Source organism: Cebus imitator, unplaced genomic scaffold (assembly GCF_001604975.1).
Source record: "Cebus imitator isolate Cc_AM_T3 unplaced genomic scaffold, Cebus_imitator-1.0 Scaffold36, whole genome shotgun sequence".
Lineage (NCBI taxonomy): Eukaryota > Metazoa > Chordata > Mammalia > Primates > Cebidae > Cebus > Cebus imitator.
Window position 1 is genome coordinate 1,200,597 of NW_016107351.1, and position 20,729 is coordinate 1,221,325.

Here is a 20,729-nt window from a genome sequence, read left to right on the forward strand (position 1 = left end):
AGGGCTCAGACCGCCGAGCCGGCAACCGTTGGTGGAGTGGAATCACTCAGGAGGGAGGAGCGCGCGAGGGCCGGGCTGAGCCCCCGCCCGTGGGTGCGCGCCTGGAAAACGCGCAGCCTCCGCCTAGCGAAGCCGGGCAGCGGCTCCCTTTGTTTGCATCACACCTGGTGGGTGTCCCGGCCGACAGCGCCCGCCACGTGGCCGCGCCCCACCCCTCCAATGCGTTACGGCGGCCCGGGGTGCGCGCGCCCGTTCGGCCCCGCGGCTCGACCCCGTCCCCGGGAGGCTGCCGAGAAGGGGCCGTCGGGTGAGCGGGCGTCCGTCTGGGTTTCCCGCCGGATCCGCAAGGAGAACCGGGGAGGCGCTGCGATGACCGGCAGTAACCCCGCTCGGGGCGCCCTCGGCCGGGGTCAACGACCGCGCTCGCGCGGCAGCCCGCGCGGCATCCGGGACCGCCCCGCCGCCCACCCATCACCCTATCGCCTAGCAACGCCCACCCGTGCGCCGCCATTGGGCCGGCGCGAACGCCCCCGGCGCCCGATTGGTCGCTGCGGCCGCCGCGCTACGCTCCAGGCCAGCTCCGCGCGGGCAGCGTTGGCGGCGTGTAGCCGGGCGGCCGAGCCTCTGGCACGCGGGCACGTTCGTCCGTCCGTCCGCGCGCCTGTGGGCCCGAGCACCTCCCGAACACCCTGCCGGGGCGCGGCCGGCTGGACCCCCGGTGCGGCCGCGGCGCAGTCCCCAGTGTGGCGCAAGCATGCCCATCCCGCACACGTGGTCCCGGCGGAGACCGGCGTCGGGGGCGCGCCGCGAGCTCGGTCCCAGCCGCGTGCGCGTCGGGGCCCGCGGGGCGGGGAGCGGAAGTCGGGGGGCGGGGCTTGCCCGCGCGCCCCGCCCCCAGCGCGCCCCGGGCCCGGCCCCTCCCCCCGCGCGTCCCCGCGCAGGGTCCCGGCTTGGGCGGCGGCGCGCACGCGCATCACCCCACCGGCGGCGGCGCGCTGGGTCCCGGGGCGCAGCCCCGACGCTCATTGGCCTGGGCGGCGCAGCCAAGCTGTCAGCCCATGTGGCGTGGCCGCCCGGGGATGGCCGCGGTTTAAATAGCGCCGGCGCCGGCCTAGAGGGAGCCAGAGAGACGGCAGCGGCCCGGCCTCCCGCTCCGCCGCGCTCCAGCCTCGCTCTCCGCCGCCCGCGCCGCCGCCCGCACCGCCGCCCGCGCCCTCACCAGGTACGAGCAGCCGGCGCGGGGCTGAGGCGCGGGTCGCGGTGCGGGCTGGGGCCGGCGGGGTCACCGGGCGGCCGGCGCTGCATCCTCCGGTCTCAGGGCGCGCGTGGCCTGTCCCGCCCGCGTCCCGGGGTCGCCTGCGCGGCCTGCCCGGGTCTCGGTGTCTGAGCCGCTTCGGAGGCGCCCGCGGCCCCGCGGCGCAGGTGGGCGGATGGCCGGGGAAGGACGCCGGGGAGCGCCGCCAGCAGCCGCGTTCGCTTCCCGGGCGGGGGGCCGGGGACCCCGGGGGGCCTGGAGGAGCCCCCGGCCCGGCCTCCCCGCGCCCACAAAGGCGCCACCGGGCCCTGCCCGCCGCATCCTTCTCTGGGGGCCGCCCCGTGGCCGAGGCCCAGCACGACGGGGACGCCGCGAGGGAGGAACGGGGTGGGCGCGGGTCCGGCCTCCCCATCACGTGGCGCCGCCGGGCCGCAGCGCAGGGGTCGCAGGCAGCCCCCGCCCCGGGCAAAGGGAGGCCGGGCGCGCCACGGGGTCCCCACCCCCACCTGACCGTCGACCCTGAGTGAATCGCAAGCGGCGGGAACCCAGCGTGCGGGCCTGGAGCCGGCGCCAGCCTCTGTGAATCGCGGAGTGGGGGGAAGGCGGCCACCTCCCTGCCGGGACGGCCCGGGGACTCCGCAGCTTGAGGGAGGCCGCAGTGCCCAGGGGCGGCGTGCGCATCCAGCCCCGGGGCCTCGTGCAAGTGGCCAGGCCGGCCCTCTCCCCGCGGGCTGCACCAGTCCCATGCTGGATCCGGAGCCGGCAGCCTGGGCCCCGGTTCGAGGTCGTAGGGACCTGGGCCCCAGGGAGGGCCTGCTGCTGTCTGGGTCAGTATGGGGAGGCAAGCCAAGTGTCGCAGGTTCACCCGCACAGGTGAGGGGTGCCAGGGAACACAATCCTGGCCAGGAGCGGTTCTCCGGGTTAGAACCTGCTTGAGGGGTTGGACGGGCTGGGTCGGTCCTCAGTGGGGCAGGGGCCATCTTTCCCCCGGAGCACAAGCCTATCCCTGCTTCGTCCCTGGCGACTCCTGGGCTGGCCTGGACAGTGGGCCCCCAACCCTATGTGGGTGGACATGGGTGCTGAGTACCCCCTCTAGGGTTCCCTGCCACCTCCATGAGCCCTCCAGTCCCTTTCCCAGCCCCGGCTTTGGGACCGTGCCTCAGGCTGGCCACCTGAGTCATCTTGGGCAGCCCTGCCTGCTCCTCACTGTGAGCCCCCGGGTGCCCCTAGGGATGGCCTGGGACAAGCTGCAGGAGCCTTTGAGGGCTGAGGCTCAGCTGAGGGGAAGCCAGCACAGGTGCAGAAACCTCAGACTGCTGGGGAGGTCAGGGCCACAGTGGGGTCCCCAGGCCAATACCCCACATTGAATGGGTCAGGGCCCAGAGGTGGGCCTGTTCCCAGATCATGCAGCGCCTCCCAGTGACAGTGGGGCCAGGGCCTAGGAAGGGGCCACTTGAGGAAGGGAGCAGCAGGGGCCAGGGCTTGCACGGATCCTGAGGCTAGCTCACCCCATGGGTGGCCACCCGTGTGCTGAGGCTGCTGGCAGGGGTGTCTCGGGCAGAACACGTGCGGCACTCACACCTCCGCTCTGCAGAGCAACCATGGAGGAAGTGGTGATCGCTGGGATGTCCGGGAAGCTGCCGGAGTCGGAGAACCTGCAGGAGTTCTGGGACAACCTCATCGGCGGTGTGGACATGGTCACGGACGATGACCGTCGCTGGAAGGCGGGTGCGTGGCTGCGGGGCTCCCTGTGGCCGGGGTGGGTCAGCTCCACCTTCGCCCTCACACCAGCCTCCCTGCTGCGCTGTGTCCCCAGCACCCAGGCACTGACCTGAGCCTGGCCGCAGCTGCAGAGCCACTGGTCACCCCTGGGCAAGGCCAAGCTGCAGCCTCCTTCCTGGAGACCGCACCAGAGTGGCCTAGAAAATGGGCCCAGCCCGCCAGGAGGTTCCCCCAGCGGCTGCAGGGCCCATGTGCCTGTTACAGGGAAGTCAAGCTCAGAGGATGGGTGATGGGCTGGGGTCTCTCGCCAGCGGGGGCAGAGCCCTTCCGGCCAGGCTGCCCCCGCCTGTGTCCTGAGCTGGCAGGTTGCATACGAGGTGCGCTCTCAGAGGCTGACCCAACTCCCCCACGCCCAGTAGGCTCTTCCACAGAGCAGCTCTACCTGACGGGCGAGCTGTGAGTCAGCATGGTGGAGCTGAGGCATGGGCCAGGCAGAGGGTCCTCCAGCCTCACTCCCACCAAGCTCTTTCTGCTCTGGGGCCCATCTCAGGGTTGGGCCTGGGGTCTTGCACAAGAGACCTGGTCGTACCAGTCCCTGCTTTGTGGCCTCAGTCCTCTCCCGAGGAGCCTGTTCCATTGCTTGGGCCTCCCAGGTATAGCAGAGACTCCTTAATTCCCTGCAGCACCCCACAGGGCCCCCACCTCCCGGCAGCTTCAGTCGGAGACTTAAACATCCGCCTGTCCCATAGGGCTCTACGGCCTGCCCCGGCGGTCCGGCAAGCTGAAGGACCTGTCTAGGTTCGATGCCTCCTTCTTTGGGGTCCACCCCAAGCAGGCACACACGATGGACCCCCAGCTGCGGCTGCTGCTGGAAGTCACCTACGAGGCCATCGTGGACGGAGGTGGGTTGGCATTGGCGATGCTGCGCCCAGAGTTTCTGCTGCCATGTAGAACAGGCAGTGCTGTCTTCTGGGTGCTGGCAGAGCTGGGTGCCGGCACCACCTGCCTTCCCTGGCCATGTCCCTGGCCTGGCCAACGGGCTCTGGGAGGTGTAGGTCCCTGGGTAGGCCGAGGTTTCACAACTGCACCCCAGAGGTGTCAAGGGTGTGCCCGGACCTGGGTGTACCAGTTTCTTTACTCCTGCTGTCTGGCTGGTGCTGGGGCCTTGGCCAGGGCTGGAGTGAGAAGAGGCAGGGCAGAAGATTCTCCAGGGGCCCTCTGGGCCCCAACCCCCTCCAGCCAAGCAGCGGGCAGCACCAGCTCCTGTCTCTCTCCCCGCCAGGCATTCCCACCCCATCCCACCAGCCTGGTCCTCACTCTGGCTGGTGCCTGACCTCCAACGAGCACTGTACTATTCTTAAGGTCTAGATGCTCCCTCCCGGGGCAGAGAAGGACCTCCTGACAGGCAAGGCTGAGCCCCGGGGCTGCCCTTGGGCGTAAGCGGTTCAGACACCCACCCACCCTGGCAGGCCTAGAGCTGGCGTGCCAGGGGCAAGGAGGGATCCTTCTGGCCAAGAGGCAGAGGCTCTTCCCCTTGCCCTTCCTGCTGCCAGGCCCCCAGCCCAAGACCGAGGTGCTGCTCCCTGGGGTGGCCGGTGGCCATCCTTCCTTCCCAAGCCTGGACACTTGGGCTTTGTCTTCTGAGCTCCTTATCACAGCCTGTCCTGTTGCAGGCTGCCCTTGGCCCCGGAGTGGCCACTGGCCAACGGGCTCATCAGAGCTTGCCGGTGACACCAGGGGCCAAAGGCACCGCCTGGGGACAATGCTGCCCTCTGTCCTTCCTGGAGCCACTGTGGCCGCGCCTGGTGCCCTCCCCTGGGCCCGCCTATGACCCCCCCCTCGTTCCCTCTGCGACCTGGTTCTCATTCCAGGCCTCACCTCGCCTGGTTGCAGGTCACCTCACCCTCAGGCCTCTTCCAGGGTCCCACTGGGATGGATACTCCCTCCAAAGCCAGTGAGGCCAAGAGATGGGGCCTTCACTCCAGAGCTGGGCGAGTGGGTGGGCTGCACTGTGGGGCCCAGCCAGGGGTCTTGACCACTGTTTGTGGCAGGCATCAACCCAGCTTCACTCCGAGGGACACACACTGGCGTCTGGGTGGGCGTGAGTGGCTCTGAGGCCTCGGAGGCCCTGAGCCGAGACCCTGAGACGCTCTTAGGCTACAGCATGGTGGGCTGCCAGCGGGCCATGATGGCCAACCGGCTCTCCTTCTTCTTCGACTTCAAAGGTGGGTCCCGCTGGCCTCCTGCGACATGGGGCAGCCTTGGGGTCCCCGCATGCTGAGCAGAAACCTCAGGGCATGGGCTCACTCTGGGTAGTGCGTGTCCAGCCCAGTGGCGGGAGGCGTGCTCATGGGTCTTGTGCTCGCCGCCCCACCTGAGCCACAGCGCCCTTGCCCACAGGGCCCAGCATCACCCTGGACACAGCCTGCTCCTCCAGCCTGCTGGCCCTGCAGAACGCCTATGAGGCCATTCGCAGTGGAGTGTGTCCCGCTGCCATCGTGGGAGGCATCAACATTCTCCTGAAGCCCAACACGTCCGTGCAGTTCATGCGGCTGGGCATGCTCAGCCCTGAGGGCGCCTGCAAGGCCTTCGACGAAGCAGGTGAGTGTGTGCCTGACCAGTCCGGGGCAGCCAGGACAATGGAACAGGACAGTATCCCCACCACCATGCCCCTGCACCTGCCCAGTTCTGACCCACACTGCACACAATACTGCCAGCTCCCAGGATCCCTGCCTCATGGTCCCTCCCCAAGCACTCACCCCACACCCCAGAGCTCCTCCTGGTGGGGTGGGGGCCAGGGTGCGCTGAGCCCAGGGCCTGAGGTGCCACTTCGCCCAGGGAACGGGTACTGCCGCTCGGAGGCTGTGGTGGCCGTCTTGCTGACCAAGAAGTCCCTGGCCCGGCGGGTGTATGCCACCATCCTGAATGCTGGCACCAATACAGATGGCTGCAAGGAGCAAGGTGGGCTCTGCCGGGGTGCTGGGATGCCGGGGGTCGGGCGGGAGCCAGGGCTGGGACCACAGTGCTGAGCCAGGCCCTCCACAGGTGTGACCTTCCCCTCTGGAGAAGTCCAGGAGGAGCTTATCCGCTCCTTGTATCAGCCGGCCGGAGTGGCCCCTGAGTCACTGGAGTACATTGAAGCCCATGGCACGGGCACCAAGGTGATGCACCCCCCGCCCCACACCACCCCGTGTGCTAAGCTATGCCCATGCCTGAAGAGGTGGCCTGGCCAGAGCCCCTGACTCCCCATGTTCCCCGAAGGTGGGGGACCCCCAGGAGCTGAATGGCATCGTCCAGGCCCTGTGTACCACCCGCCAGGAGCCACTGCTAATCGGCTCCACCAAGTCCAACATGGGGCACCCAGAGCCAGCCTCAGGGCTGGCAGCCCTGGCCAAGGTAGGTGGGGCTGGGCTTGGGGTCCCTCAGCCCCCCGCTCTCTGGGACCGGGTTGCACCATGGCTGGGCACTGCTGCGGGTCTGATCAGAGGCACTGAGGCTGACAGCAGGGAGAGCTTGTGGCCCAGCTCAAGGGGCTTCCCCTGGGCTCTGACATCCTGCTGAGGGCCTTCAGGGCATGGAGCCAAGCCGGAGGAGTGCCTGGATGGTAAGAGCTTGGCAGGAGCAGGCCCGGAGGGGCATTGCAGCATCAGGGTCTCCCTAGTGTCACCCGCCCATCCCTACAGCTTCCCAACCCACTAGCAGGGTCCTGGGGCCTTTCAGGGAGACCCCAACACCCACCGTGACTCGGGCCCTTCCCATTCTTCTGCAGCCTGGAGAGGAACAGCTGGGCCAAGGAGGCCTTAGTGTTCAGGCCCACAGCCCGCCTTTAGGGGGTCGGCATCGCGCTGGGAGGCAGCAGGGCCTGAAGGGGAGGTCTCAGGCCAAGCTGAGGGCAAGGCCACGGCAGGCAGTCCTCAGACCTCTGTGCTGTGGCAGAATTAGGCTGGGGATGGGAAGTGTGTTGGAGAGGCCCCCGAACCCTGGCCCCACAGAGTCTAGGGAGGTGCCTGCCCCTGGCTCAGACAGCAGTGCAGGCAGTGGGGTGGCTGCCCACCCGCTACGTTCCCCCACAGGTGCTGCTGTCCCTGGAGCATGGGCTGTGGGCCCCCAACCTGCACTTCCACAACCCCAACCCTGAGATCCCAGCACTGCTGGACGGGCGGCTGCAAGTGGTGGATCAGCCCCTGCCCATCCGTGGCGGCAACGTGGGCATCAACTCCTTCGGCTTTGGGGGTTCCAATGTACATGTCATCCTGAAGCCCAACACACAGCCGCCCCCGGCACCTGCCCCACACGCCACCCTGCCCCATCTGCTGCGGGCCAGCGGACGCACCCCCGAGGCTGTGCAGGAGCTGCTGGAGCAGGGCCTCCAGCACAGCCAGGACCTGGCCTTCCTGAGCATGCTGAACGACATTGCAGCTGTCCCCACCGCTGCCATGCCCTTCCGTGGCTACGCCGTCCTGGGTGGCGAGAACAGTGGCCCAGAGGTGCAGCAGGTGCCCACTGGCGAGCGCCCGCTCTGGTTCATCTGCTCTGGTGAGCCTGCGCTCTGCCCCCCAGGTGGTCCCTACCCTGGGGAGAGGGCAGGCGAGCTGGAGCTGGTGGCCCCCCAAGGTGCCCTTTGGGACAGGGATGGGTATGCAGTGGCGCGGGATGGGGCTGAGCCTCCTGACGTGCTCTCTGGGACAGGGATGGGCACGCAGTGGCGAGGGATGGGGCTGAGCCTCCTGACGTGCTCTCTGGGACAGGGATGGGCACGCAGTGGCGTGGGATGGGGCTGAGCCTCATGCGCCTGAGCGTCTTCCGAGACTCCATCATGCGCTCCGACGAGGCCGTGAAGCCACTCGGCCTGAAGGTGTCACAGCTGCTGCTGAGCACGGAGGAGAGCACCTTTGACGACCCCGTCCATTCCTTCGTGAGCCTGACCGCCATCCAGGTACGGCCCGGTGCACCAGCGTGCGTGTGACCCCAGTCCTGCGACTAGCTTCCCCTGGAGCCCAGGAGCTGCAGTCTTGGATCCGGGGCCCTGACAGCCACTTTGCTGGGCAGAGCCTTGTGCTGGGGGCAGGATGGGAGGGGAGGAGGGGTCTCCACGGGGCCTGGGTGCTGGGGCTCTAGGGGCTTCTTTCCTACCAGGAGGCTTGGGACAGTAGGTAGATGGGGCGGTGCGAGGAGAGGGCCTGGAGGGACCAGGGGCCGTCCCCAACAGCTGCATCTGCGGGAGGTTGCAGCCTGAGCATCCTGTCCCCACCCCAGATAGGCCTCATAGACCTGCTGAGCTGCATGGGGCTGAAGCCAGATGGCATCATCGGCCACTCCCTGGGGGAAGTGGCCTGTGGCTACGCGGATGGCTGCCTGTCCCAGGAGGAAGCTGTCCTCTCCGCCTACTGGAGAGGGCAGTGCATTAAAGATGCCAACATCCCGAAAGGCGTCATGGCAGCCGTGGGTAGGTGTCCCCAAGTTCCTCCTCCTCTCCAAAAGAGAAGGCTGCCTTCTCACTGTGGGGTCCTCACCCGCTGCCCTGGGGACACCCAGCTCAGACACAACCATGCACGAATCCCCATGCAGCTGCCCTGCTGGCCCCATGCCTGGCAGTCATGAGCCTGGCACTCACCCACAGGCATCAGGCCTGCATGGAGCCCCCGTGTGATGAGGACACACAACCCCAGCACAGCAAGAACCCAGGGCCTTTGGTGAAGCCGACACACTCAGCGTTCCCTCAGCCTGGTGCCCTCCATTGGCACCCATCCCTGAGCCCCATGGGCCACACCTGGGCTGGGGCTGGAGAGCACCAGGGCTCCAGAGGACTGACGGGGCTGCCGTCTGGGGACCGGGCTCCCAGGAGCTCCCTGCAGTGGCGGTTCAGTAATGACACCTCCACCCACAGTCAGACGCAGCAGGGGTGAACGTGCCTCGTGAAGGGTCCAAGGCTGTCATTACCGTGCCTGTGATGACTGCCCCCAGCTGCAGGCGGTGTCCCAGGTGGGCGGGAGTGGCTTGGTCCCCACGCTAAGCCTCGGGTTGGCTCTGTCATAGGCTTGTCCTGGGAGGAGTGTAAGCAGCGCTGCCCCCCGGGTGTGGTGCCCGCCTGCCACAACTCTAAGGAGACGGTGACCATCTCAGGACCGCAGGTGGGTGCTACAGCCCGGGCAGGCTCCCCTGTTCCCTGCACCTGCTGTCACACATCTGGCAGGGACACACAGCCGCGGTCTATGCCCCACCAAGCTCTGACGGGCCCAGGACGCGGGGGCAGGCTTGTCCCTGTGTCCCCTGCCCATTCCCTCGGGGTGAGCTGGGGTGCATCCTACCTGCCAGAGCCTGAGGTGGGTGCCCAGCCCAGAGCACTCATCTAGGTCCCCTTGACGCTCAGGGCCCGGTACGCGAGTTCGTGGAACAGCTGAAGCAGGAGGGCGTGTTTGCCAAGGAGGTGCAGACGGGCGGCATAGCTTTCCACTCCTACTTCATGGAAGGCATCGCACCCCTCCTGCTGCAGGAGCTCAAGAAGGTGGGCTGACACAGTCTGGGGGCGAGGGGCACGGCGGGGGCCCACAGCCCAGCACTGACCAGGCCCCTCGTGCAGGTGATCCGGGAGCCGAAGCCACGCTCGGCCCGCTGGCTCAGCACCTCCATCCCCGAGGCTCAGTGGCACACCAGCCTGGCACTCACGTGCTCCCCCGAGTACAGCGTCAACAACCTGGTGAGCCCCGTGCTGTTCCAGGAGGCCCTGTGGCACGTGCCTGAGCACGCAGTGGTGCTGGAGATTGCGCCGCATGCCCTGCTGCAGGTAGGTTCAGCCTGGGGGCCTCAGGTGCCAGAAGCCTGGGACGGGCAGCTCAGCTGAGCACCGAGGGAGCCCATGTGCCCTGCCACCCCCAGGCTGTCTTGAAGCGTGGCCTGAAGCCAAGCTGCACCATCATCCCCCTGATGAGGAAGGACCACAGGGACAACCTGGAGCTGTTCCTCGCCAGCGTCGGCAAGCTGCATCTCTCAGGGTGGGGGTCCCTTCCTGGCCCAGGCCTCGTCTCCTGGAGTCGGGATGGCAGGGGGTGGGTGAGCAGGGCTGCGGGCCCCTCGCCGACCCAGTCTGGTGGTAGCAGCCCTGGATGGCCCCCCACAGGGAGTGGGTGGGCTGAACCCAGAGACCCTGGACCCTGGTGACGGGTGTGCTGCCCTTGTCTCCCCGACCCCAGCATCGATGCCAACCCCAATGCCTTGTTCCCACCTGTGGAGTTCCCGGTTCCCCGAGGAACGCCCCTCATCTCCCCGCTCATCAAGTGGGACCACAGCCTGGCCTGGGACGTGCCATCCGCCAAGGACTTCCCCAACGGTTCTGGTTCCCCATCAGCCTCTGTCTACACCATCGGTGAGCCAGGGCCTGGGCAGTGGGTGGGCTCCTCCCTCCCCACGCCAGTGCTGAGGCCTGTGCCCTCCCGCAGACACCAGCCCTGAGTCTCCTGACCACTACCTGGTGGACCACTGCATCGATGGCCGTATCATCTTCCCTGCCACTGGCTACCTGTGCCTCGTGTGGAAGACGCTGGCCCGTGCCCTGGGCCTGGCCATGGAGCAGCTGCCTGTGGTGTTTGAGGAGGTGGTGGTGCACCAGGCCACCATCCTGCCCAAGACCGGTGAGGGGCACCCCAGGGCCGAGGCTGGAGCAGCTGGGGGGGTATTGCTGCCCTCTGATACCCAACCCCCCGCTCTGTAGGGACCACGTCCCTGGAGGTGCGGCTCCTGGAGGCCTCCCACACCTTCGAAGTGTCACAGAGTGGCCACTTGTTAGTGAGTGGTAAGCAGGGCCACCGGCATGGAGGCTGGGGGGGCTGTGCCCACTGGCCCTGCCGCCCACCCTCAGGCCCTACCACACTCACCTGCCCGCAGGGAAGGTGCATCAGTGGGAGGACCCTGACCCGAGGCTCTTTGACCACCCGGAAAGCCCCACCCCCAGCCCCGGAGAGCCATTCTTGTCCCAGGCTGAAGTGTACAGGGACCTGCGTCTGCACGGCTACGACTACGGCCCTCACTTCCAGGGCATCCTGGAGGCCAGCCTGGACGGTAGGCACTGCCCGTACTGCTGCCTGAGCCACTGGAGAGAGCGGTGGTCACTGCAGGGCCACAGAGGGCACCCAAGGCTGGGCATGCAGCCCCAGAGGGTGTAGAAGGGCCCAGTGGGCTCTGAGCTGCGGCCTTGGGGACCTGGGAGTTCCCAGAACACCAAGCAGGCCCTGTTTGCAGGCAACTCGGGTAAGCTGTTATGGAAAGACAACTGGGTGTCCTTCCTGGACACCATGCTGCAGATATCCATCCTGAGCGTAAGCCAGGACAGCCTGTTGCTGCCCACCCGCATCACTGCCATCCACATCGATCCTGCCACCCACAGGCAGAAGCTGTACACAGAGCAGGACGAGGCCCAAGGTAGCCCTGCCCCTGCCCAGCTCCGGTCCCATGCCCTAGCCAACAGTGACCGTGCTCACAAACCTGTCCCCACAGTGGCGGACGTGGTGGTGAGCAGGTACCTGAAGACCACAGTGGCCGGAGGCGTCCATGTCTTCCTGCTCCACACTTCGGCGGCCCCGCGGCGACAGCAGGAACATCAGGCGCCCATCCTGGAGAAGTTTTGTTTCACGCCCCATGTGGAGGATGGGTGCCTGTCTGGGAACGCTGCTCTGAAGGAGGAGCTGCAGCTGTGCAAGGGTGAGGTCCCGGCCCTGCCAGCTTTGGACACCTCGGGTGATGGGGAGCGATCGCCTCCCCTTCATGTTGACCCCACAATGGCACCTCCACAGGGCCCCTTTGGAGTCAGCAACCCCAGCCCAACTCCCCGGCCGGAGCTCACAACAGCAGCGTCCCTCCCCCAGGCCCCGGTCTTCCTTGTCCCTGGTAACTGTCCCCCAGTCTCGAAGGAGGACTTAGGGACAAAGATGACAGACTCAGCCCAAGGTCACACCTGGGCTAGGCACAGTAGGCCCTGCAGCTGAATGCAGCCCCCTCACCATGTCCCTGGCAGGCAGGAGTCAACGTCCCGAAGGCGGGCAGCCCCCTCCTCATCTCTCAGCAATTTCTCATCCTGTGGGCAGAGCTGGCTGGTGGCCCCAGAAGAACACAGTGGGTCTGAGAGCCCAGGCCAGGCAGACACCCTGGCCTCTGGGAACACCAGGCCTGCCTCCCTCCCTCCCCAGGACTGGTGCAGGCGCTGCAGACTAAGGTGACCCAGCAGGGGCTGAAGATGGCAGTGCCCGGACTGGATGGGGCCCAGGTCCCCCAGGACTCCCTGCAGCAGGCACTGCCCCAGCTGCTGTCAGCCGCTTGCGGGCTTCAGCTCAACGGGAACCTACAGCTGGAGCTGGCACAGCTGCTGGCCCAGAAGAGGTCTGAGCTGCCAGAGGACCCTCTGCTCAGCGGCCTCCTGGACTCCCCAGCGCTCAAGGCCTGTGTGGACACTGCCCTGGAGAACATGCCCAGCCTGAAGATGAAGGTGGTGGAGGTGGGTGCCTACTGGGCAGCCAGGCTTTTGCCCTGAACATCATGGGACCCACCCCCACATCAGTCTCAGAAAGACAGCACGGACACAGGGCAGGCCCCTGGGCGATGGGAGGGGCTGGCCAGCTGCCTGTGTGGTTCTATGCACACACCATGTGCAGTCCACACAGCCGCTGTGGAAGGCCTGTGGGCTCCAAGAGGTACACCCTAGGCGGGACCCCAGGGACAAAGCTAGTGGCACCTCCCTGGTGTGGGACTGATTCCAGAATTTACCCCGTACAGGTGCTGGCTGGCCATGGTCACCTGTATTCCCGCATCCCAGGCATGCTCAACATGCAGCCCCTGCTGCAGCTGAGCTACACGGCCACTGACCGCCACCCTCAGGCCCTGGAGGCTGCCCAGGCCAAGCTGCAGCAGCATGACATTGCCCAGGGCCAGTGGGACCCCTTGGACCCTGCCCCCAGCACCCTGGGCAGCACTGACCTCTTGGTGTGCAACTGTGCAGTGGCAGCCCTTGGGGACCCAGCCTCAGCCCTTGGCAACATGGTGGCTTCCCTGAGAGAGGGGGGCTTTCTCTTGCTGCACACGCTGCTCCAGGGGCACCCCCTCGGGGAGACCGTGGCCTTCCTCACCTCCGCTGAGCCGCAGTACGCCCAGGGCATCCTCAGCCAGGTACATCCTCGGGGCAGGAGCACAGGGGCGGGAGCACAGAGGCAGGAGCACCGGGTGGGGGCGGGGGGCGGGCCGGCAGGGTGCTGACCGCCACCCCCACAGGACGCATGGGAGAGCCTCTTTGCCAAGATGTCGCTGCGCTTGGTGGGCCTGAAGAAATCCTTCTACGGCTCCGTACTTTTCCTGTGCCGCCGGCCCGCCCCACAGGACAGCCCCATCTTCCTGCCGGTGGAGGACACCAGCTTCCGCTGGGTGGACTCTCTGAAGGTCGGGCCCCGCCCCCACCTCCGGACCGGGCCCCGCCCCCACCTCCAGGCCCCGCCCACCTCCGGACCGGGACCCGCCCCGCCTCGGGGCTCCACCCCACCCCCTGGCCCCGTCTCGCCTCCGGGCCCCAGTGCGGCTGCGCAGCTTGACGAGTGTGGCCTGACCCTCCCCGTCCTGCTGCAGGGCATCCTGGCCGACTCCTCCTCCCGACCCGTGTGGCTGAAGGCTGTCAACTGCACCACCTCCGGCGTGGTGGGCTTGGTGAACTGTCTCCGCCAAGAGCCCGGCGGGCACCGCATCCGGTAGGAGAAGACTCTCGTCACCGTCCCCTCCCCGCCAACCTCCTCCTCCCCGCCCTGAGCTCACTGCCTCTGCCCCAGGTGCCTGCTACTGTCCAGCCTCAGTAGCACCTCCCGTGTCCCGGATGTGGACCCTGGCTCCGCAGAACTGCAGAAGGTGCTGCAGGGAGACCTGGTGATGAACGTCTACCGCGACGGGGCCTGGGGGACCTTCCGCCACTTCCCGCTGGAGCAAGGTGAGCCCCCAACACTGCCCTCCGGGGAGACTGGCCTGAAGGCCCTGCCACAGCTCCATCTCCTGTTTCCCTAGACAAGCCTGAGGAGCTGACGGCACATGCCTACGTGATGGTCCTCACCCGGGGTGACCTGTCCTCCATCCGCTGGGTCTGCTCCTCGCTATGCCATGCCCAGCCCGCCAGCCCTGGTGCCCAGCTTGCCAGCCCTGGTGCCCAGCTCTGTACAGTCTACTACGCCTCCCTCAACTTCCGCGACATCATGCTGGCCACCGGCAAGCTGTCCCCTGACGCCATTCCAGGTAAGGTGACCATGGGTCGTGGGGGTGGACCAGGACCTGCGTGGGAGCCCCTTGGGATTCGAGAAGGGTGGGTCGTGGGGGGTGCTCAGTGCCATCTCCTCCAGGGAATTGGGCCACCAAGGACTGCTTGCTGGGTATGGAGTTCTCAGGCCGGGACCCCAGCGGCAAGCGTGTGATGGGGCTGGTGCCCGCCGAGGGCCTGGCCACCTCTGTCCTGCTGTCACCAGACTTCCTCTGGGATGTGCCCTCCCACTGGTGAGTGTGTTGAGGATGTGGGCCTGGGCCCCACGTGGATGGTGGGCAGGCCTCACCTGACCCACCTGCTGCATCCCCAGGACCCTGGAGGAGGCAGCCTCAGTGCCCGTCGTCTACACCACAGCTTATTACGCACTGGTAGTGCGCGGGCGGGTCCAGCGCGGGGAGACGGTGCTCATCCACTCAGGCTCGGGTGGCGTGGGCCAGGCCGCCATTGCCATTGCCCTCAGTCTGGGTTGCCGCGTCTTCACCACCGTGGGTAAGGCCCTGCCCCCGGAGCCAGCCGCCCTCTTGGCCCCGCCACCCAGGCTCACCCTCGCCGCCTCTCCTTACCAGGGTCGGCCGAGAAACGGGCGTATCTCCAGGCCAGATTCCCCCAACTTGACAGCAGCAGCTTCGCCAACTCAAGGGACACATCGTTCGAGAAGCATGTGATGCAGCACACGGGCGGGAAGGGTGAGTGGCCCCCACGCCCCTGCAGCCCCCACCTCCTTCCCCATCCTCCGGCCCAGGGAGAGGCAGGCTCTGGCCCTCTGGTCTGCGGTGGCTGGGTCTGCAGTGGGTGTGACTACCAGGTCCTCTGGCCCCTAGGCGTTGACCTGGTCCTGAACTCCTTGGCGGAAGAGAAGCTGCAAGCCAGCGTGAGGTGCTTGGCTCAGCACGGCCGCTTCCTGGAAATTGGCAAATTTGACCTTTCTAACAATCACCCACTTGGTGAGCGCCCGGGCGGGGGCGGGCAGGGATGGGTGCAGGTGGACATGTGGAAGGCCCTGGGTGAGCGTGGTCCCTGCCTGCAGGCATGGCCATCTTCTTGAAGAACGTGACCTTCCACGGCATTCTTCTGGACGCACTCTTCGATGACGCCAGTGCTGCCTGGCAGGAGGTGTCGGCGCTTCTGCAGGCTGGCATCCGCGATGGCGTGGTGCAGCCCCTCAAGTGCACCATGTTCCCCAGGACCCAGGTGGAGGACGCTTTCCGCTACATGGCCCAGGGGAAGCACATTGGCAAAGTTGTCGTGCAGGTGAGGGACAGGCCTGGGCATCTTGGACCTTCAGCCTCCTGTCCCCAGGCAGCGCCTGAACCGTGGGTGCTGGTCGGATGCAGGTGCGTGCGGAGGAGCCGGAGGCTGTGCTGAAGGGGGCCAAACCCACGCTGATGGCGGCCGTCTCCAAGACCTTCTGCCCGCCCCACAAGAGCTACGTCATCGCTGGTGGCCTGGGTGGCTTCGGCCTGGAGCTGGCCCAGTGGCTGATAAAGCGCGGAGCCCAGAAGCTGGTGCTGACCGCTCGCTCCGGGATCCGGACAGGTGAGTGGGCAGCGGTGCCTGTAGACCAGCCTGGGCCATCACGGCACCTGGGCTCTGTCTGCGTCCGTCTTGGGGGGATTGCTGGATGGGGTTCTGTGGCCGCTCTCCGCTTCCCCAGCCCAACATGTAGGGAGAGACTGTGTGCCCTGGCTGGCGCAGCCCATAGTCCCGTGTCCTGCAGGTTACCAGGCCAAGAAGGTCCGAGAGTGGAGGCATCTGGGTGTACAGGTGCAGGTGTCCACCAGCAACGCCAGCTCACTGGAGGGGGCCCAGGGCCTCATCGCCGAGGCTGCGCAGCTCGGGCCCGTGGGTGGCATCTTCAACCTGGCCATGGTGAGAGAAAGCCCCCAGGTGGGGCTCTCAAAAGACCAAGGGGTGGCCCCTGAGTGGGCGGGGAGGCTCTGGAGCTGCAGGCAGTGCTGAGGTTGCCTCTCCCAGGTCTTGAGAGACGCCTTGCTGCAGAACCAGAGCCCGGAGTCCTTCCAGGACGTCAGCAAGCCTAAGTACAACAGCACCCTGAACCTGGACAGGTGGGCACCCTGCACTCTGCTCCCGCCTCTGCCAGGGCCTGGGCTCAGGGCCCTGGGAGCCGAGGTGGTTTGTTGACAGCCCTCCCTGGCATCTCCTGGGGATGGGACGCTGGGGGCTTCTGCGGGTGCCAGCCAGTGGGGAGTGACACATGTGACCACAGGGTAACCCGGGAGGCGTGTCCTGAGCTAGACTACTTCGTGGTTTTCTCCTCTGTGAGCTGTGGGCGTGGCAACGCCGGACAGACCAATTACGGCTTTGCCAACTCCGCCATGGAGCGCATCTGCGAGAAACGCCGGCACGACGGCCTCCCAGGTGGGCCCCCCCCCCCGCTCTCTGCCCTGCCATGCCCACCCTCAGCCCTGCCCACCCTCTCCCTGTGGCCACTCCCCACCCCCACCTTCTCCCCACAGCCCTGCCCACCTGCCCCCTCGCCCACAGGCCTGGCCGTGCAGTGGGGCGCCATTGGCGACGTGGGCGTCGTGATGGAGACAAGGGGCACCAACAACACGGTCATCGGGGGCACACTGCCCCAGCGCATGGTCTCCTGCCTGGAGGTGCTAGACCTCTTCCTGAACCAGCCCCATGCCGTCCTGAGCAGCTTCGTGCTGGCTGAGAAGGCTTCAGCCTACAAGGATGGGGACAGCCAGCGGGACCTGGTGAAGGCCGTGGCACATATCCTGGGTGAGCGCTGCCAGCAGGAGCCACGCCAGGCACTTCCCCCACTGGCATCAGGGTCTGTAACACAGCAGGCATGGTTCTGTGCACCTCAGTTTCCCCATCTGAGCTTGCTTTCTGGGGTGGATACCATCGTTTGCAGAGCCTGGGTGGGGGCACAGATGCCACTGCGGTGACCGTGCTTTGAGAGACACACAGCCTGTGCAACCCTGGGCGTCAGCCCTGCCCCCGGCCGTCCCCACACCCCCTCTGGAGTTGCCGACTGCACACATTCCTTCCAGGCATCCGCGACTTGGCTGGCATCAACCTGGACAGCTCCCTGGCAGACCTGGGCCTGGACTCTCTCATGGGCGTGGAGGTGCGCCAGACGCTGGAGCGCGAACATGACCTGGTGCTGTCTATGCGTGAGGTGCGGCAGCTCACGCTCCGGAAGCTGCAGGAGCTGTCTTCGAAGGCAGGTGCGGCCAGCAGTGTGTATGGGCAGCCAGGTGGGAGCGGGGTCCCTGGGCTGCCCTGGTCCATCCTCTGGACCGTGTCCCAGCAGGTGTTCCACCCTTCGTCACGGGTGCTTCTCTGAGCATTCCCACTGACGTAGCACCTCGGGGACTTGCGTGTGTGTCTGCATGTCTTTGCGTGGTGCCGGACCTCTGCACCCAGGCCAGCCCGGCATCTGCCTCTGTTGTCCTCACAGAGCTGGCGTCCCCCACGCCCAAGAACAGCCCGGCCCAGCAGCAGAGCCAGCTGAACCTGCGCTCCCTGCTGGTGAACCCCGAGGGTCCCACCCTGACACGGCTCAACTCGGTGCAGAGCTCCGAGCGGCCCCTGTTCCTGGTGCACCCAATCGAGGGCTCCACCACTGTGTTCCACAGCCTGGCCTCCGGGCTCAGCATCCCCACCTATGGCCTGCAGTGCACCCGAGGTACTCCCAGCCCCTCCCCGGGGCACGGTGGCCCAGCTGGCCGTCACGGGGGCGTGGCTGTGGCCCGTGTGTGCTGAGTGCCCGTCCCTGCCGTTTCAGCTGCCCCCCTCGACAGCATCCACAGCCTGGCAGCCTACTACGTCGACTGCATCAGGCAGGTGCAGCCCGAGGGCCCCTACCGCGTGGCTGGCTACTCCTATGGGGCCTGCGTGGCCTTTGAGATGTGCTCCCAGCTGCAGGCCCAGCAGAGCCCAGCCCCTACCAACAACAGCCTCTTCCTGTTTGATGGCTCGCCCACCTACGTGCTGGCCTACACCCAGGTGAGAGCCGGGCCAGGTACTGGAGGCGTGCGGCAAACATCTGAGCTCCCTACCTGTGCCCTGACTTTGGTAGGGGCCGTCACTCAGGAGGCCACCCCCCTTCCATCCACTCAGCAGCCCTTTCCTCCTCTCAGAGCTACCGGGCAAAGCTGACACCAGGCTGCGAGGCTGAGGCCGAGACAGAGGCCATGCGCTTCTTTGTGCAGCAATTCACGGACGCGGAGCACAGCAGGGTGGGTCCCAGACACCCCTGAGGCCTCAGGACCCAGAACACGGGGGGAAGGGTAGGGAGGGGTGAGGTAGGGGGCTGGGGATGGGGGGCAAAGAGCATTAAAGACCTCCCCCAGCTTCACCCCTTTAAGGGCCCACCCCAGTCAGGCAGCGTGGCTCACACCTATAATCTCAGTATTTTGGGAAGCCGAGGTGGGCAGATCTGAGGTTGGGAGTTCGAGACCAGCCTGACCAAGATGGAGAAACCCCGTCTCTATTGGAAATACAAAATTAGCCGGGCATGGTGGCACGAACCTGCAATCCTAGCTACTTGGGAGGCTGAGACAGGAAAATCACTTGAACCCATAAGGCAGAGGTTGCACTCCAGCCTGGGCAACAAGAGCAAAACTGTATCTCAAAAAAAAAAAGACAAATATATTGGAAATCAAAAATGTAGCAAGGAAAAAGAGCCCACCCGACAGCGCGGCGCAGGGTGACAGGGTAGGCCGTTGCTGTGGGCACCACCGGCACCTGGTCAGACCCCAACCCCACAGGTGCTGGAAGAGCTGCTGCCGCTGAAGAGCCTGGAGGAGCGCGTGGCGGCCGCCGTGGACCTGATCACCAAGAGCCACCAGGGCCTTGACCGCCAGGAGCTGAGCTTCGCGGCCCTGTCCTTTTACCACAAGCTTCGTGCTGCTGAGCAGTACACACCCAAGGCCAAGTACCATGGCAACGTGACGCTGCTGCGCGCCAAGACGAGCAGCGCCTACAGTGAAGATCTGGGCGCGGACTACAACCTCTCCCAGGTGCGCCAGGGGCCTGATGGGGGCGGGGACAGGAGTGCGGTGGGCGGGGTGGAGCGGGCGGCGGCTGACTGTGTCCCCTGCAGGTGTGCGACGGGAAGGTGTCTGTCCACATCATTGAGGGCGACCACCGCACACTGCTGGAGGGCCGTGGCCTGGAGTCCATCATCAGCATCATCCACAGCTCTTTGGCTGAGCCACGTGTGAGCGTGCGGGAGGGCTAGGTCCCACCCCCACCTGCCCCCGGAGACTGCTCCGCCATTCCCCTCACCGCTGTGCAGCGGGGCTGGAAGGGTCCTGCCGGTGGGACCCTACTGGGCCCAGTGCCACTGCCCCCCGAGGCCACTAGACATAGGCGTTAGGCTTGTCCCGCCTGCCCGCTGCCTCCCAGGGCACCTCGGGGATGCCAGAGCTGCCGACTTGGAGACTCCTGGTCTGTGAAGAGCCGGCAAAACCCGCAAGAACCGGGCTGGTGCACCTGTGGGGTTCGCGCTTGGTCTTTCTCCTCTTGGATTTGCATATTTATTGCATTGCTGGTAGAGACCCCCAGGCCTGTGCACCCTGCAAAGACTCCTCAGGCAGCATGCGGGTCCTGCACATTGCTTCCATTTCCCCATGTCTCCTGCGGGCATGGGCGGCCACCCAGGCCTGCTGGCTGCGGCCCCCTCTGGGCCAGGCCTGGCTCGACCCACTCCGTGGGAGGTCACCAAGGAGCCGGAGGTCCCAGCTCCGGCCCAGTGTCCAGCTGCACCCATGATGCAGGGCTGGCTCCAACCCTGCGGACCGCGCCGGGCACCAACTCACTGTTTGTCTGTGTTTGTTTTTCAAGAAATGATTCAAATTGCTGCTCAGATTTTGAAATTACTATAACTGTCAGTGTACACGTCTGGACCCCGTTTCATTTTTACACCAATTTGGTAAACATGCTGTTCTCCTCAGCCTCCCCACAATTAAACCGCACGTCATCTCTGCGCTGTCGTTTTCCCTCCTCCTCCCTGACCGGCAGCTGCAAGCCACAGTCGGGCCGTGGAGGGGATGCCTTCTGTCCTCTGATCCTAGCCCAGTTTCTGCACACCCCTAGGCCACGTCCCACAGTCGGGGCTGGGCCAGAGAGTAAGGGATGAGCCATGGGGCAGCCCCGGGCTTCCCTTGAAGGCACGGAGGCCAGGTGTGTGTCCAGGCTTTGGCGAGGAAACAGCACCAGTAAGAAACACAGGGAGGGGCGGACATTGGCAAGTTGGCTTCAGCTCATGGAATAGTATTTGCTTCCAGTCAGCCAGTTGTGGGCATTCACCCTGCCAAAGATGCCTCACAGCCTCACCAGACAGTGCAATAGGGCCATGGGCTGGCCAGGCTGATGAAAACTTGGATTTAGGCAAAGGAGTGGAAGGTGGGAGGGAGCAAGGGGCAGGGAGCCCTGGGCACCTGGACCCCCAGCGTCAAGGGGTGGGGTGGACGCAGCCCCCGGGACCCACAGGCA

The 20,729-nt window shown here is 66.3% G+C and overlaps 1 protein-coding gene across 2 annotated transcripts; it reads left to right on the forward strand.

Moving 5' to 3' along the window:
- Positions 1–991: 991 nt before the first annotated feature.
- FASN (fatty acid synthase) lies at positions 992–20,220 on the forward strand. Of its 2 annotated transcripts, XM_037737154.1 has the most exons (44): positions 992–1,222; positions 2,850–2,983; positions 3,727–3,879; positions 5,029–5,202; positions 5,378–5,578; positions 5,816–5,938; positions 6,023–6,138; positions 6,239–6,373; positions 7,051–7,513; positions 7,608–7,636; positions 7,755–7,913; positions 8,234–8,423; positions 9,014–9,108; positions 9,348–9,482; positions 9,558–9,761; positions 9,854–9,969; positions 10,168–10,340; positions 10,414–10,605; positions 10,686–10,766; positions 10,859–11,032; positions 11,213–11,392; positions 11,468–11,671; positions 12,157–12,461; positions 12,740–13,129; positions 13,232–13,396; positions 13,580–13,698; positions 13,777–13,931; positions 14,006–14,230; positions 14,335–14,485; positions 14,566–14,744; positions 14,822–14,941; positions 15,077–15,199; positions 15,283–15,506; positions 15,590–15,791; positions 15,973–16,124; positions 16,230–16,321; positions 16,483–16,634; positions 16,761–17,003; positions 17,279–17,455; positions 17,689–17,916; positions 18,016–18,236; positions 18,371–18,469; positions 19,001–19,252; positions 19,336–20,220. In XM_037737154.1, the coding sequence occupies exons 2-44, from the start codon at positions 2,857–2,859 to the stop codon at positions 19,471–19,473; spliced, it is 7,536 nt and encodes a 2,511-aa protein (XP_037593082.1). In that variant the 5' UTR covers positions 992–1,222; positions 2,850–2,856; the 3' UTR covers positions 19,474–20,220. The 2 variants fall into 2 exon arrangements, with proteins under 2 accessions (XP_037593082.1, XP_017380248.1); XM_017524759.1 differs by lacking the exon at positions 7,608–7,636 and having other exon boundaries at positions 7,726–7,913.
- The last annotated feature ends 509 nt before the right edge of the window (positions 20,221–20,729 follow it).